General features: G+C 48.6%; 1 protein-coding gene across 2 annotated transcripts; it reads right to left on the reverse strand.

Moving 5' to 3' along the window:
• Positions 1 to 4,305: 4,305 nt before the first annotated feature.
• On the reverse strand, positions 4,306 to 13,039 carry PLAU (plasminogen activator, urokinase). 2 transcript variants are annotated; one of them, XM_060033726.1, is made up of 11 exons: positions 12,964 to 13,039; positions 12,544 to 12,631; positions 12,038 to 12,071; positions 11,787 to 11,894; positions 11,293 to 11,467; positions 11,013 to 11,104; positions 10,621 to 10,810; positions 10,255 to 10,403; positions 9,491 to 9,631; positions 9,008 to 9,156; positions 4,306 to 8,320 (listed from the first exon to the last, which is right to left on the reverse strand). In XM_060033726.1, the coding sequence occupies exons 2-11, from the start codon at positions 12,598 to 12,600 to the stop codon at positions 8,144 to 8,146; spliced, it is 1,272 nt and encodes a 423-aa protein (XP_059889709.1). In that variant the 5' UTR covers positions 12,601 to 12,631; positions 12,964 to 13,039; the 3' UTR covers positions 4,306 to 8,143. The 2 variants fall into 2 exon arrangements, with proteins under 2 accessions (XP_059889709.1, XP_059889710.1); XM_060033727.1 differs by lacking the exon at positions 12,964 to 13,039 and adding an exon at positions 12,209 to 12,252 and having other exon boundaries at positions 12,544 to 12,609.
• Positions 13,040 to 13,731: the final 692 nt, after the last annotated feature.

Consider the following 13,731-nt stretch of genomic DNA (forward strand, 5'->3'; position numbering starts at 1 on the left):
AATTGTACTAGTCTCTGAGCTGGTTTTCCCTGCCCATAGTCTCATCTAGGCCAAAGGATCTTCTTTTACTCAAATCTTTCACACTGCTGTCACATGCTCCAAACTTTCTAATGACTCCCCATAACAATAAAATCCAAAGTCCTTCATGTGGCAGGCAGGGTCCTCTAGGCCCTCAGGTTTCAGCTCTCGGCAATTCCTCCAGCTAAATTGCCTCTCTAACATTGGCCCTGTATAGCCCATCCCCTTGAACTACATGCAGTTCCTTGAGGGCTCCATGCATTCTCCTTCCTCTTTACCTTTGCACATACTGTTTCCTGTACTCAGATTGTCATTTGTCCCTTCCATATTTGCCCTTTGAAACTCCACTGTTAGCCCTCCATGCCCATCTCACACATCTTCCTCATAGCTATGCTCTCACTGTAGTCTGTTCACTTGCTTGTCTGTCCCTCACTTTACCTTTAGCCCATTGAAGCTGAGACTCTACACCCAGTACACATCATCATCTCTACACCCAGTACACAGCACAGTGCCAGGCCCATGACCAACTCTCGATAAATGTTTGTTAAATGAATGAGTGAAATGAGTGAAGAATAAACCAATGAATCAGTGAATATCTTGAGTCCTCTCTCAGCCCCCAAACCTCACCAAACTGGCTGTAACGCCCTTCTTTTAGAAGTCCTTTTAAAAAATGTAAACTCTTTGGGCTGGTAGCATATTAAAGTTAATGAGTTATTTTAGACCTTAACTAGGTGGTCAGGCAGAACAAGGGCACCAAAAAAAAAAAAAAAATGCCTGAGGAAAAGAGGTATAAGGGCAATGGTAGGGAGGGCACCAGAGAGAAATTTCACCCCCATTTCCTTTTAAATGCAAATAATACTGTCTCATATGTACATATAGATTACAAGTAACTTTCACATACTTTATGATGCCTCAATCCAGAAAGGTAGGTTGCATGGGTGTTATTTACTACATTGTAAATAATCTCTCTCTTGGAGAGATTTGCAATACCACAGGAAATGGCTATGACAAAATATGACAAAAGCAAAGGACAAGATACAAAATTATGTATAGAGTGTGAACACAGCTATGTAAAAAAGAAGCAGAGAAAAATGGAAACATCAGAATACATTCATTCAGTAAACATTTATTAAATATCTGCCATATTCTAGACATCATGCTTGATGCTGGGGATTTAGTGATGATCAAAACACAGTCAGGACTTCCCTGGTGGCGCAGTGGTTAAGAATCTCCCTGCCACTGCATGGGACACAGGTTCGATCCCTGGTCCAGGAAGATCCCACATGCTGCAGAGCAACTAAGCCCGTGCACCACAAACTACTGAGCCTGCGCTCTAGGGCCTGCGAGCCACAACTACTGAAGCCAGCGCGCCTAGAGCCCATGCTCTGCAGCAAGAGAAGCCAAAGAGAAGCCACCGCAAGCCTGTGCACCACAATGAAGAGTAGCCCCCACTCGCCACAGCTAGAGAAAGCTGGAGCGCAGCAACAAAGACCCAATGCAGCCTAAAATAAATAACTAATTTAAAAAACAAAAAAACCCCACACACTGTCCCTCATGGAAGTTACATTTTGGTGGGGAAAAGCAAACGTTAATCAAATAGTGATGCAGCAGAAGTAAAATTGCAATAGTGACAAGTGCATCAGAGAGGTGATACATAGTGTAATGAGACTGTAGACAAAATAGTGAGACCTTCTACAGATAGCGGCAACCCAGGAAAGACTTCCTTGGCAAAGAGATCTCTGAAGCATGAGGAAGAACTTAAACAGTCAAAGAAAGTCCCACGCAGAAGGAACATGACTAACAAGGGCCCTGTGGTGAGAGAGGAACTGATGAGTAAGAGAATGGCTGAATAGGGCAAGCCTGGGAGAGGCTGGTGCCAGATGGAGCTAAAGAGGAGGTAGGAGCTGGACCCTGCCCAAGCTAGCCAGCCAGGAGCAGTGGGAGTTATTAAGAGAGATAGTCAATGGGGGAGGCCAGTTGGGAAGCTATTGTGGTGGTCTAGGCAAGAGTTGATGGTGGGATGGGCTCAGCTAATGGTGGTGGTGAAAATGGTGAGACATGGATGACCTCAAGAACTCTTAAGCAGGGCTTCCCTGGTGGCGCAGTGGTTAAGAATCCTCCTGCCAATGCAGGGGACACGGGTTCGAGCCCTAATCCGGGAAGGTCCCACCTGCCGCGGAGCAACTAGGCCCGTGAGCCACAACTGCTGAAGCCCATGCACCTGGAGCCCATGCTCCACAACAGAAAAGGCCACCACGATGAGAGGCTGCACACCGCTGTGAGGAATGACCCCCGCTTGCCGCAACTAGAGAAAAGCCCATGCGCAGCAACGAAGACCCAACGGGGCCAAAAATAAATAAATAAATAAAATAAATTTAAAGAACTCTTAGGCAAATTGCCAGGATTTGGAGATGGATGGGATGGTAGGGGGTGCGTGGTGAAAGGAGAGAAGCATCTGGATGACTTTTAGGTTTCTGGATGTGAATGGAAGTGGTGCCGTCACCCAAGACAGAGTGTAATGGATGAAGCCCATCGGGTTGGGACCTGAAGACAGGGCTGGTTTGGGGCAGGTTGAGTTTGAAGTGCCCTATATGTGAAAACCAAAAGAGGACGTCAAGTAGACAATGGAAAGTAAGGGTTTGGATCTCAGAGGAGAGGTCTGGCTGGAGATAATCATTGTAAATCAACTGTTGATTGATGGTCATTTAAACCTGGGTGTGAATAAGACTGTGTGGGAGAGAGTTTAGAGTGGGAAGAGGAGCTGGTCTATGGTCTGGTCTTGGGGAACCCAATATTCAGGGCCAAGTAGAGGAGGTTGAGATGGCAAAGGAGACCCAAGAAGCTAGAGATGTTAGCAATGGCTGGGTGGGTGGAGGGAGGATGAATTGGGAGATTGGGCTTGACATATATACACTACTACATATAAAATAGGTAACAAATGAGAGCCTACTGTATAGTACAGGGAACTCTACTCAGTACTGTGTGGTGAACTAAATGGGAAGGACATCTAAAAAAGAGTGGATATATGTATACATATAACTGATTCACTTTGCTGCACAGCAGAAACTAACACAACCTTGTAAAGTAACTATACTCCAATAAAAAATTTTTAAAAATGGCGGTAGAATGCTATGGAAGCATTTTACTTTTATAGTTACTTTTACAATTGGGTGGAAATTTTTAGTTCAGAGAAAAAAACCTTTTTATGCCTCCGTGACCTTAATTAACCTTCTAGATTTACTGCCTGAGGGCAAGAAGTGATATTCAAAATATTTAACTAGCAGGATGTCTGAGTACCAACAGGTGGAAGGCAGCTGGAGGAGGGAAGGAATCTCAGAGGCCCCTGCTAGGGGCCCTCTGCCAGGCATTAACCCTGTGGTTGCTGGATTATGAAGAACTGGAAAGAGGCTGGGTGGCAGGGGACCATGTCAGGGGTGGGGTGTGTGTGGATCTTGGGACATCAGTGTTTTAGAGATTGAGAAGTACTGGCACCTGCTACTAAGTATCAGCCCTGCCTAAGGGTCCTCACCTGCTGGATCCCAGCAGCTCCTTACTGCCACCCCTACTCCATGCTTGCTCACTGCCCCTCCCAACTCTTTTCTCTACCACAGCAGTTTATTCATCACTTCTTGAGAACACCTTGATTTTCTTTTCATGCCTTCATTATCTTCCCTATCCCTGGAATGCCTTTCTCCTCCTTGTTTGGCAAATTTCTTTGCATCTTTGCAGGCCCAGGTAAAATATCACCTCCTCTGGGAAGTCTCCCTTTATTTGCCAAGGCAGAATTACTTACTTCCTCATCATTGTTCCACACATTTATACATACTTTTATTATAGCAAAAATTTTACAATTTTTATCACATTAAATTGTGGTCATCGTTCTGTCTCCTTTGCAAAGTTGTGAGCTCCTTGAGGACTAGCACTATGTCCTATTCATTCCTGTATCCCCAGCATCTAAAACAGTGCCTGGTGTCAAGGTCCTTAAAAAAATTTTTCTTTTAAGGTTGTTGAATGACTCCCAATGGGACTGCAAGGTCGGAATGGGGCCTAGACTATCTTTTCTCCCAATTTGCTACTTAAAACTCAGCATTAGTACTAATACATGCTGCAACATGGATGAAACTGGAAAACATGGTAGGGAGAGAAGTCAGTCACAAAAGACTAGGTGTTATATGATTCTATTTATATGAAATGTCCAGAATAGGCAAACTCATAGAGACAGAAAGTAGATTAGGGGCTGAGGGGGTTGGGGAGAAAATCGGAGTGATTACTAATAGGTATGGGGTTTCTTTTTTTTAAATTTTATTGGATTATAGTTGATTTACAATGTTGTGTTAGTTTCAGGTGTACAGCAAAGTGATTCAATTATACATATACATATATTCATTCTTTTTCCAATTCTTTTCTCATATAGGTTATCACAGAATATTGTGTAGAGTTCCCTGTGCTATACAGTAGGTCCTTGTTGGTTATCTTTTTTATATATAGTAGTGTGTGTATGTCAATCCCAAGCTCCTGATTTATCCCTCTTACACGGTATGGGGTTTATTTTTTAGTTGGTGAAAATGTTCTAGAATTGATTGTGGTGATAGTTGCACAACTCTGTGAATATACTAAAAAATCATTGAGTTGCACACTTTAAATGGGTGAATTGTATGGTATGTGATTTAGTATACCTCAGTAGTACTGTTATTTAAAGAACACCTCAGCAAACTCCTCTCACTGTGATTCAAAGGGCGGGCTCAAATGTCAGCAGCTGGGGAGGAAGGTGGACAAACAGGGATGAGGGTGGAGGGGTGTATTCAGGGGTGGTGTTGTTGTGCAGGGTTGGCTTGGGAAAGGCAGAGCATGAGTGGAAATCAAGTTGAGTCCTGATAATAGCATGAGCCACAGACTATTTCAGAAGGAGGGGTTCTGGTGAAAACAAAAGCCACTTCAATGAAATCAGGTTTCAACCAAAAAGGCTGAGGTTTGCTTGAGAAGGGTAAAGTTTTACTTTGAAACTGGTGGCTGAGTGTGATTTGCTCACTTGGCCTGGGAATCTCTTAAGAGGAAAGAATTATAATCTAGGCCAGGGTTGAAATTCGGATACACTTAGCCTCCCTGCACCCAGCATCCCTGAAGTAGGGAGCTTGAAAAGAGGGCTGCTAACCTTCCCTCAGGTTGGGCCCTGCTGAGAGTGCCGGGCCTGTGCACTCTGGAGCCAGCACTCTGCTACTTACCAGCCACATTGCCTTGGGCAAGTCACCTAATCTCTCTGTATCTCCATTTTCTCTGCTGTTAAATGGGGCTAAGGATGGCACCTTCCCCATAGGATTGTTATAAGGATTAAACCAGATAATAGGTGAAGAACTTAGTACAATGTCCAGAACTTAGGGAGCACTAGAAAAAGGCAGTCCCTAAAGTGAGTGACAGGGTTGTATCTGGAGCCTTGAAACTGGTTGCTGGAGAAGTGGCTGATTCCTGCTACCCCGGAGTGAGGTCTGTGACCGGGAAGAGGTAGCAGCCTCTTCCCAGGCTGGGGAAATGTGATTTTAGAAAATCACATTTTCCCAGGCTGGGGGTCGGTCAGGTGGCTGGGAAATGGTCTGAAGATTGTTAGCAGTGCATTGCTCAACCCACCAGTAGGGCTCATACTTCCTGTTTTCAGTGTCTGTGAGCCCTGATGCTGGCGCTGTTCATGTTGGAACAAGATCTTTCTTGGCCCCTGCGGGGTATGCAGAGGCTGAGCAGCAACTCAGCCTGGGCTGGGCTCCTTAGCTTCACATCTTTGCCTTTTCTCTCCTAGCAGGTTTCATCTTCCACAAAATACACCTATGCAATCCTGGGGTAAAGAGGGGAAGGGGTTCCCATTCAATTCTACGAGAATTTACAGAGTTTTGTAATAGTAGCCACTGTTTCTGTGCCTTTACTAGGTGCCAGGATTATGGCTAAGAGATTTATGAACGCATGAATCCTTATAACAATCCTGGGAGGTAGATATCTCTTTTATACAGATGAGGAAACTGAGACACAAAAGGTTAAGAGTTTTTCCCAAGTCATACAGCTAGTATTTTAGAGTCAGGAATCTAGTCCAGGCCACCTGACTCCAAAATCCATGCTCTGAACATCATACTGAATGAAACATGCTAGATTATGGGGATTAAAAGCTGAATACTCTGGGTCCTTGCCCTCCAGGGGTCCATTGTCTAGGGATCCTCTGAACAGGAAGCCCAGGAGACCTTGTGCCCCCAAACCCCACTCAGAAATCTAACTGTTCATGCAGAGAACATACGCTGCCCACGTCTTGAATTTTTGGGCCCTTCACATAATCTGGCCAATTGTCACCAATGTATCTCAATCAGGGCTGCATATCAGAAACACCTAGGGAATTTTTCTAAAATCACGAGCCCTGGCACCAGCCCTGACCTGAATCACAATCTCTGTGGGTAGAGCATAAACATATATATATATATATTTTTTTTAAGTTCACAGGTGACTTGGTTAAGAAACATGGCCAGAACTCACTAGCATAGCTTGGAAATTCCAAAATTTTGGCATCCAACTGTAACTCCTGAACTGCCTTCTACATCCAGTTCTTAAGAAGCTGATGTTTGGTTCAAAATATATGTACATGCCCATTAGGATATCACCCAGCTTTAGATTCTGAGCTCCCTGATATGAGGGATAGCAAAGGCTGGTCATGAGCTTCATTAACACACACTGAGGAAACTCAGCACCAGCCCCATGCACAGATGATGGGAAATTATGTCTTCTGTTTCCTGAATGCCACAGACTCAAGCTGGGCTGGGTTTGGGATCAGCAATTTTCACTCATGCACATGTCCCCCTTGGTTGAAGTCAGCCCAAGGATTGTTGGGGTCAGAGTGAAGAGTATATGGTAGGATCACCGTGTAAAGTTGTACAAGATGTGCACTGCACAGAGGCATGAGGCTGGGGAGGGAACTAGGAGTTGACAAAGCCTGCACACCATTTACCAAGCTGTGGACTTCTGGCTTGGGGCACATTTTTGTACCTTATGTGCTATGGAGGGTCTGTTCCACAAGTCTCCTAGCTTCTCCTCCCAAAGCCCCATTAAGTCCAGATATCGCCCCACAGGAAACTCTGGGGTGCATTCCACCATTGTCATTTTCTACTTTTTATCATCCCAACTCCCTCCCATACAAGCATGAGGGAAGAGCCAAAATTTTCAGAAAAATCACATTTGATCAACCATACTTATTCAAAATTACAAAAATAGATATAAATAAAAATACCAGAATATAATTATTAAATATTCAGTGTACAGGAATGGTCCTCACCTCACTCAGTGAGGATTGGATGAACTCGGCGGGAAGGTCAGAAGGGATAACTGGCCAAGAATGGACATCTATGTGAAAGTGAGACTGGAAATTTAGTGCTGGTCACAGTGTGTGCCCCAGAATGGTACATTTATACATATCATCACCTGGGAGACCCAAGAGGCCCCACAACCTCTCCAAACAGGCCATTCTGTGTGATGTCACAGTCCATACAATTTGGGGAAGTATCTAGACTTGCAGTCAGACACAGAACACCAGCTCTTACACTGACACAGCCTGTGCACAAGTGTGCCAACATACACACACGTATATAACATTTCCTGATACATTCATGGAATGTCAGAGCCCTTCCCTCAAGTCATTTAGTGTCCTTACTCTCCAAACCACTGTTCCTGCATTGGCCAAGCTCTCTCAAGAGACCTCAGTTCTGTTACACTTCCTAATTGGGAAATTATTCATTTCCCAACAGTGGGCCTCATGAATGGCCCACTGCCAGGGAGCTGGCTCTCCTTCCACCTATGCACAGGAGATACCATTTTTAACTCCAGGAAGCTTTAGTCCAGAAAACGACAATACCATTCTGGCTCAGGACCACCCTTCCATCCTGGCCAGGGGAGATCTGGGCGTCCAGCACCCAGACGTGTATCTGAGGGTGAAGCTACTGTCACTCACCCTGATGGGCAGCACAAGCAAAACCACCTCTGCAGAGCTCATCTTCCTCAGTCTCTTCGTTACATATAGCTGTGCAGATGGCCCTACTGCAAAAATGACGGTCACTGTGGGAGTGGGTGGTACCCGTCTCTTCCCTTGGTTCTCTGGGGGCCCTCAGAGGGCTAGGCCATTCTCTCCCCCAATGTGAGTGTGGATCCAGGGCAGGAAGCTTGAGACCCTTGTGTAGACGCCTGGCTTTTCCTTCATGGCACATTCACGGCCCCAGCTCACAATCCCAGTCAGAGTCATGCGGCCTTGGGTGAAGCAGACCAGCGGCCCCCCTGAGTCTCCCTGTTAAGCCAAGGACACAAAAGGTGAGCCCTGGGAGAAGTGAGAAGGGGGCCATCTGATCCTACGACCCAATCATGCCCGAGAGAAAAGGGAGAGTTTCCTAGAGTCAAAGTCCTTGGTGACTCCCCATTTCCTACCACACCAAGTTTAAAAATCCCCTGCTTGGCTTTCGAAGTCCTGTTATCTACAGTTTTACCTACATTTTCAGACCCTACTTCTCCTTCCCATCCCAAAATATGCCGTGCTCATTCTCATTTTTGTATCTTGCAACTGAAATGCTCTCTTTTATTTCCTCTGCCTCCTCAAATTCCTATTGAGTCACATTCTCTCTGAAGTGCCCCCCTCAGTGACCATCTAGTTGGTTCTCACCTCCCTCTCCTAAACAGCTGATCATTTATAATTCACACCACACTCTGAGCACTGAATTGTGTTATTTTCTGTTGTTTTCTCTTTCTTAGGGTCTTAGTCCCCCTCCCTCCCTGAGTCTGAAGTGCCTACCATAGAGCCAGCCTCTTGACAAATGTTTGGTAAATACATAAGGACTGGTTTAAACCTTCTAAGACCTGAACCCCTGGTCCTGGCTTCTTGGGATTTTGACTGGAGAGAGGCTCCCCAAAGCTGGTAGGGACAGGCCCAGGAGCCCAGGGAGATCTAGGGGTGATGGAGAAAGATGCTTGGAACTCTCACCTGGCAGGAATCTGTTTCCCACTGTGGGTCAGCCGCACACAGCATTTTGCTGGTGACTTCAGTGCCATAGTAGTGGGGCTGCTGACACTCCTCGTGGGAAACCAGCTTCACAGTAGTCATTTTCAGCTGCTCTGGATAGATATAGTCAGCTAGATGGAGGAAACGGGGGAATGTACATTAAAATGTGTCTGTTGGGACTCTCTACCAGGGAGGTCCAAAAAGTGTCCCTACCAGGGAAAGCCCTTATTTTTTTCCACCCACATCTAAGTCTTTACCCCACCTATAGTCCCTCATCCCTCACCCATTTAACTTTATGGCTCATCATTCCCTAAACAATGCTCCCCACTCCATCCCTGGACCCATCTGCTGCCTCCACAGTGCTCCCATCTCTACATCCACAGTCCTCTCTTGATCAAGCTGAGCTCACTTCCAGGTTACAACACTCCCTCAGGACCCTCTCAGCCAGACCCAAATGTCACTTACAGGGATTCTCTTTTCCAAAGCCAGTAACCTCACAGCTTGTGCCAAAACGGGCATCCCCATTCGCTGGGGGCAGGCAGATGACCTGTATGGACCGGGATGGCTGTGCACACTGGCCTGTGCTGGAACGGATCTTCAGCAAGGCTGGGGGAGCATGAAGGGGTCAGAGGGGAAAGATCACCACCTAGTCAGGTGGTCACTATCTCTCCCCTCCAAACCCTGAGGGAATGGCTGTCTATCCCTATGTCAGAATCAGAGGTCATCCTGGGAGGTCTGCTGGTAGCTTGTCACCTGAAACAAGTCTCCCCTGTCCCATGCTTCAAGGGCTTTGTTCCAGCTGCTGACAAAGCCTTGGACAGCCAGGGCAACTGCATACAGCTGTATGAGTTTTTTTCCTGCAAAAAACAGCTCATAAAGCCCTGGCTGAGGTAGCTGGGCTGAAATCCCGCCCAATAATCTCTCCAAGTTCTATATCCTGGGACAGACAGAGGCTCCATCCAACAATGGAAGGGGCATCCCAGCCCAAGCTATATGCCATCAGGGCCATTGCCACCCAGAAGAGGATACCTGTTTGGAAATTCAGGGACTCTACAGAGGAGCACCAGGCCCCTCACGTTTTCCACTCTGAACCCTTCCCCACCACTCCTTTGTTGTGTAAAGCAGGGTCTTCAAGTTCCCCTACAACCCCAACTTCACACGTGGGTCTCTTCTCAGACCCCCATTCCCACAGCTATCATCATCACGGCAGATGAGGGTTTTCCACTCACCAATATCATTGTGGTGAGCAAGGGTGTCAGCACTGTAGTCCTTATGTAAGATGAGCTTTTGCACCTCAAACTGCATCTCGCCAGGCGTGATGGAGTTAAGCTTTGACCGACCCAGGTAGACAATGTAGTCCTCCTTCCTTTGGTATTCACTGTGGGAGGGGAGATCAGTCAGTCTGATCTTGTGAGATCCTGTCACTTCCCCCTCCCCACCACAGCGACCTCAGAGCATCACTTGTCCCCAAGGCCATGGGCCATATAGAGAGAAGCCAAGGGGGTAGAAATAAGGGGAATCTTTTGCTGGGAAGGAGGAAGGGATTTGTTTGGGGTAGGGCAGGAGGGTCAGGGAGAAGAGACAGAGGGACATACATGAAGCAGTGTGTGGCGCTGACCACCCAGCAGGGATTGATGAGGCTGCCACCGCACACGTAGGTAACAGAGCCTGCACGGTGCCTCCTATAGATGGCTGCAAACCAAGGCTGGTTCTCGATGGTGGTGAATTCTCCCCCAACAATCTTAAAGCGGGGCCTCAGAGCCTTCTGGCCACACTGTAACTTTTCTGGAGGAGAAAGAAAGTGATATCTTGGGGAGGGAGGAAGGATAAAGTGTCCTTCTCCTGGTCCTCTGACCTCCCAGTTTTTCAGGGCCAGGCAGGCCTCTCTCCTGCAGGCCTCCCTCCTCATCCCTCCTATGATGGAATAAGGGAAGAAATGAGTTTGTCCCCTTCCACCCACCATCATAAACAGGCCAGTGACACTCACCAGAAGAGCAGCTGTGCACCATGCACTCCTGGACAACCTGCATTAGGCCAACATGCACATAGCACCAGGGTCTCCTCTGATTGTCTGGGTTCCTGGCAACACAGAGGGGAGAAGGGTGCCATTCCAACCCAGAATGCCTTTTCTGTGTCCTCCCCTCCAGGGAAGACTCAACCAGAGGCCTTGATTTTCTCATGCTATGGCCAGCACTTGGCAAGCAGAAAAGATGGTAACGAGGGTTTCTGTGAGGCCATAAGGAGGGTCCTTGCTGCCCCCACCTCACCTGCAGTAATTGTGTTTCCCCAGTCCCAGCTGAAGGGCATCAGGTCTGTGGGCATGGTACGTTTTCAGAAGGATGGTGGGAGAGTTCCAGGCCAGGCAGGGCCGGCCGCTGGTGTCAGTGTTGGCCTTCCCTCGGTAAGAGTGACCATTCCCCTGATAGCAGGTTTTCGATGTATCTATGGGAGGATGTGAGGATGAGAATATTAGAAAGAGAAGGAAGTTCAGACAGGCATTTTAGAGATCCTGTCAGGCCTCACATGATTTCAGTGAGGCAGAAGATACTAGAAAGGGTCTCCTTCCATCCCCACCTCACATTTGTGCAGCCTCAGCTTCATGACATAGTGTGTGTTCATGTTTGACTGTGAATCACATGAGGATAAAGATGCCCCCCACTCTACCTCCTAATTCCTGCCTGCTCTTGCATCCCACCCATGTCTCCCTGCCCCCAAGTCTCTGGTGCCCCCTCCTCCCCAGTTGGAGTCAGGATCCCCATACCTATCTCACAGTGTTCCCCTTGGAATTTCTTTGGGCAGTCGCATCGTTGAATGTTGGAGAAGTACTTGTAGGACACACATTTTCCTCCATTCAGACAGCCACACTTCGCTGGAGAGCACAAAGATTGGGGGGTAAGCAAGGAGCATAGGTGGAGGCAAAGGGGGAGCCAGCAGGGACAGGGAGGGGCTGCCTCCTGAGGCTTTTCCAAGATATCTGTGCAACCAGATATTGTGCAAGGGGTGGATACTCACAGGCACCAGACACTTGATGAAGTTCATGGCTGCCCTGGAAGAGATGCAGGCGGGGGGAGAGATTGAAAGGAAAAGTTCACCAAAGGACCCATGTTCCTGGGACCCCAGGGTGAGGATAAACTGGCCCCAATCCCCAAACTCAGCCTTCCCTCCAGCTCCCTCTCTCCTTACCCTGTTCATGTCTAACTATCCCTCAAATGGAAGATCATCAGCTTCTAGCAGGGAGAAATGAATTGACTCAAGCAAGCTTCACAAATCAGATACCAGCAGGTTGGGGCAGTCCCTGTGGCTTCTTCCTCCCTTGCCGGAAAGTGCAAGCTCCCTTGGTTCTCAAGGCCCCAATGCCACACCTGTCCTATTTCCCGGGGAGGGTTTGGCCCTGCTGTTGATGGAATTCGGAGGACTCCAGCTTCCTATGCAGCCCCTTCCTTCCCCAGCGCTTTACAGGGGTCTTGCAAGCCCCTTCCTCCCGCCGCCAAGAGTCAAAAGCAGGGAAGCCAACTCACCTCGGAATCTCTCACGACCAGGGCGCAGAGGAGCAGGCATGCCAGCAGGAGTCTCATGGTGGCGAGGCTGGGGCTCTAGACAGCGGCTCTACAAGGGAAGGAGAAGTCAGGGGAAGAAGCGGAGGAGCGCGCTAAGGCGGACCGGGTGGGTTACTGCAGTTCAGGGCTGGAGCCCCTAAGTCCCCTGCGGGAAGAGCCCGCGGTGACCAGGCTCCCCAGGCCCGGCCGTCTATCCTCTCTGGAGGCTCAGAGGTCGTGGCGCAGCCTGCACTGGTCCCCGCAGGGGAACACATGGGCACGGAGCGCGGTGACTCAGCGTGCAGCCGCAGCCGAGCCGGGGCAGCGAGTAAGGAGAAGTAAAGCCGGCAAGAGCTGGGTCGCCCGCATCCACCCTGCGCTCTTAGGGAGGTCCACACTCACCCGCACCTATGGCCGGAGGGGCGCAGGGCCGGAATAGCGGGGACTAGTGGACACTCTGATGCTCGGGCGGGCTTTAGGGCTCCAGTCTCCGCACTGTGCTGCTAGCGGGCAGTGCTGGCTCTATATTACGACTCGCCCTAGCCCTGGCCCCGCCCCAGCCCGGTATCGCCCCGTCCACTCCCTTCCCTCCCCTTCCCTGAGGACCCGCCGCGACTTGGACCCCGCAGGCTTCCACAACCTAAACTGTGAGAGGCAGCGCTGTCCCCACTGGAGGGGACGAACCAGGTCTGAACTGAGGTATGGAGAGACATCTAAATTCTCCGCCCCCTCCTCCCATTCACCTGGCCTGGGCCCCGCCCCCGTGCAGCACCCCCCCATCCCCCCGATTTGCCAAAAGGAAAGGCGCTAGGGAGACACTCTCCTCCAGCTCTGATGCCTCTTCCCAGATCCCCTAAAGCTCTTCTCCACCCTCGGCCCCCAGCTGCCTAGGACACTGATTCGGACCCTTGGGCTTAGAGGCATAGTCTGCAGGTTGTACAGCTGTGAAGTCTCTTTCTCAATGTGAAAATACACGTCGCTGAAACACACAAAAAAACGTGTTCACAGGGACTGCCTCCAAGTAGTATGCCAGCTCCCCGAAAATCAACACAACCAGTGGATAAGACAAAGCTTAGTTTATTGCTTACTGCGGTAAGGTAGTTTGGTAGTGGCAGGGGAGGGGGTCCGATTTTATTGAGAATTTGCAGTTTGGTATAAGGCAGGTCTTTG

This window comes from Delphinus delphis, chromosome 16 (assembly GCF_949987515.2).
Source record: "Delphinus delphis chromosome 16, mDelDel1.2, whole genome shotgun sequence".
Classification (NCBI taxonomy): domain Eukaryota; kingdom Metazoa; phylum Chordata; class Mammalia; order Artiodactyla; family Delphinidae; genus Delphinus; species Delphinus delphis.

Coding starts and splice junctions, on each gene's coding strand:
- PLAU (XM_060033726.1), bottom strand. CDS start 12,600: ATGAGACTCCTGCTGGCATGCCTGCTCCTCTGCGCCCTGGTCGTGAGA. Junction 12,072..12,543: donor TGGTCGTGAGAGATTCCGAG/GTGAGTTGGCTT, acceptor CATCTCTTCCAG/GGCAGCCATGAACTTCATCA. Junction 11,105..11,292: donor GGGAAACACAATTACTGCAG/GTGAGGTGGGGG, acceptor CTGTGTTGCCAG/GAACCCAGACAATCAGAGGA.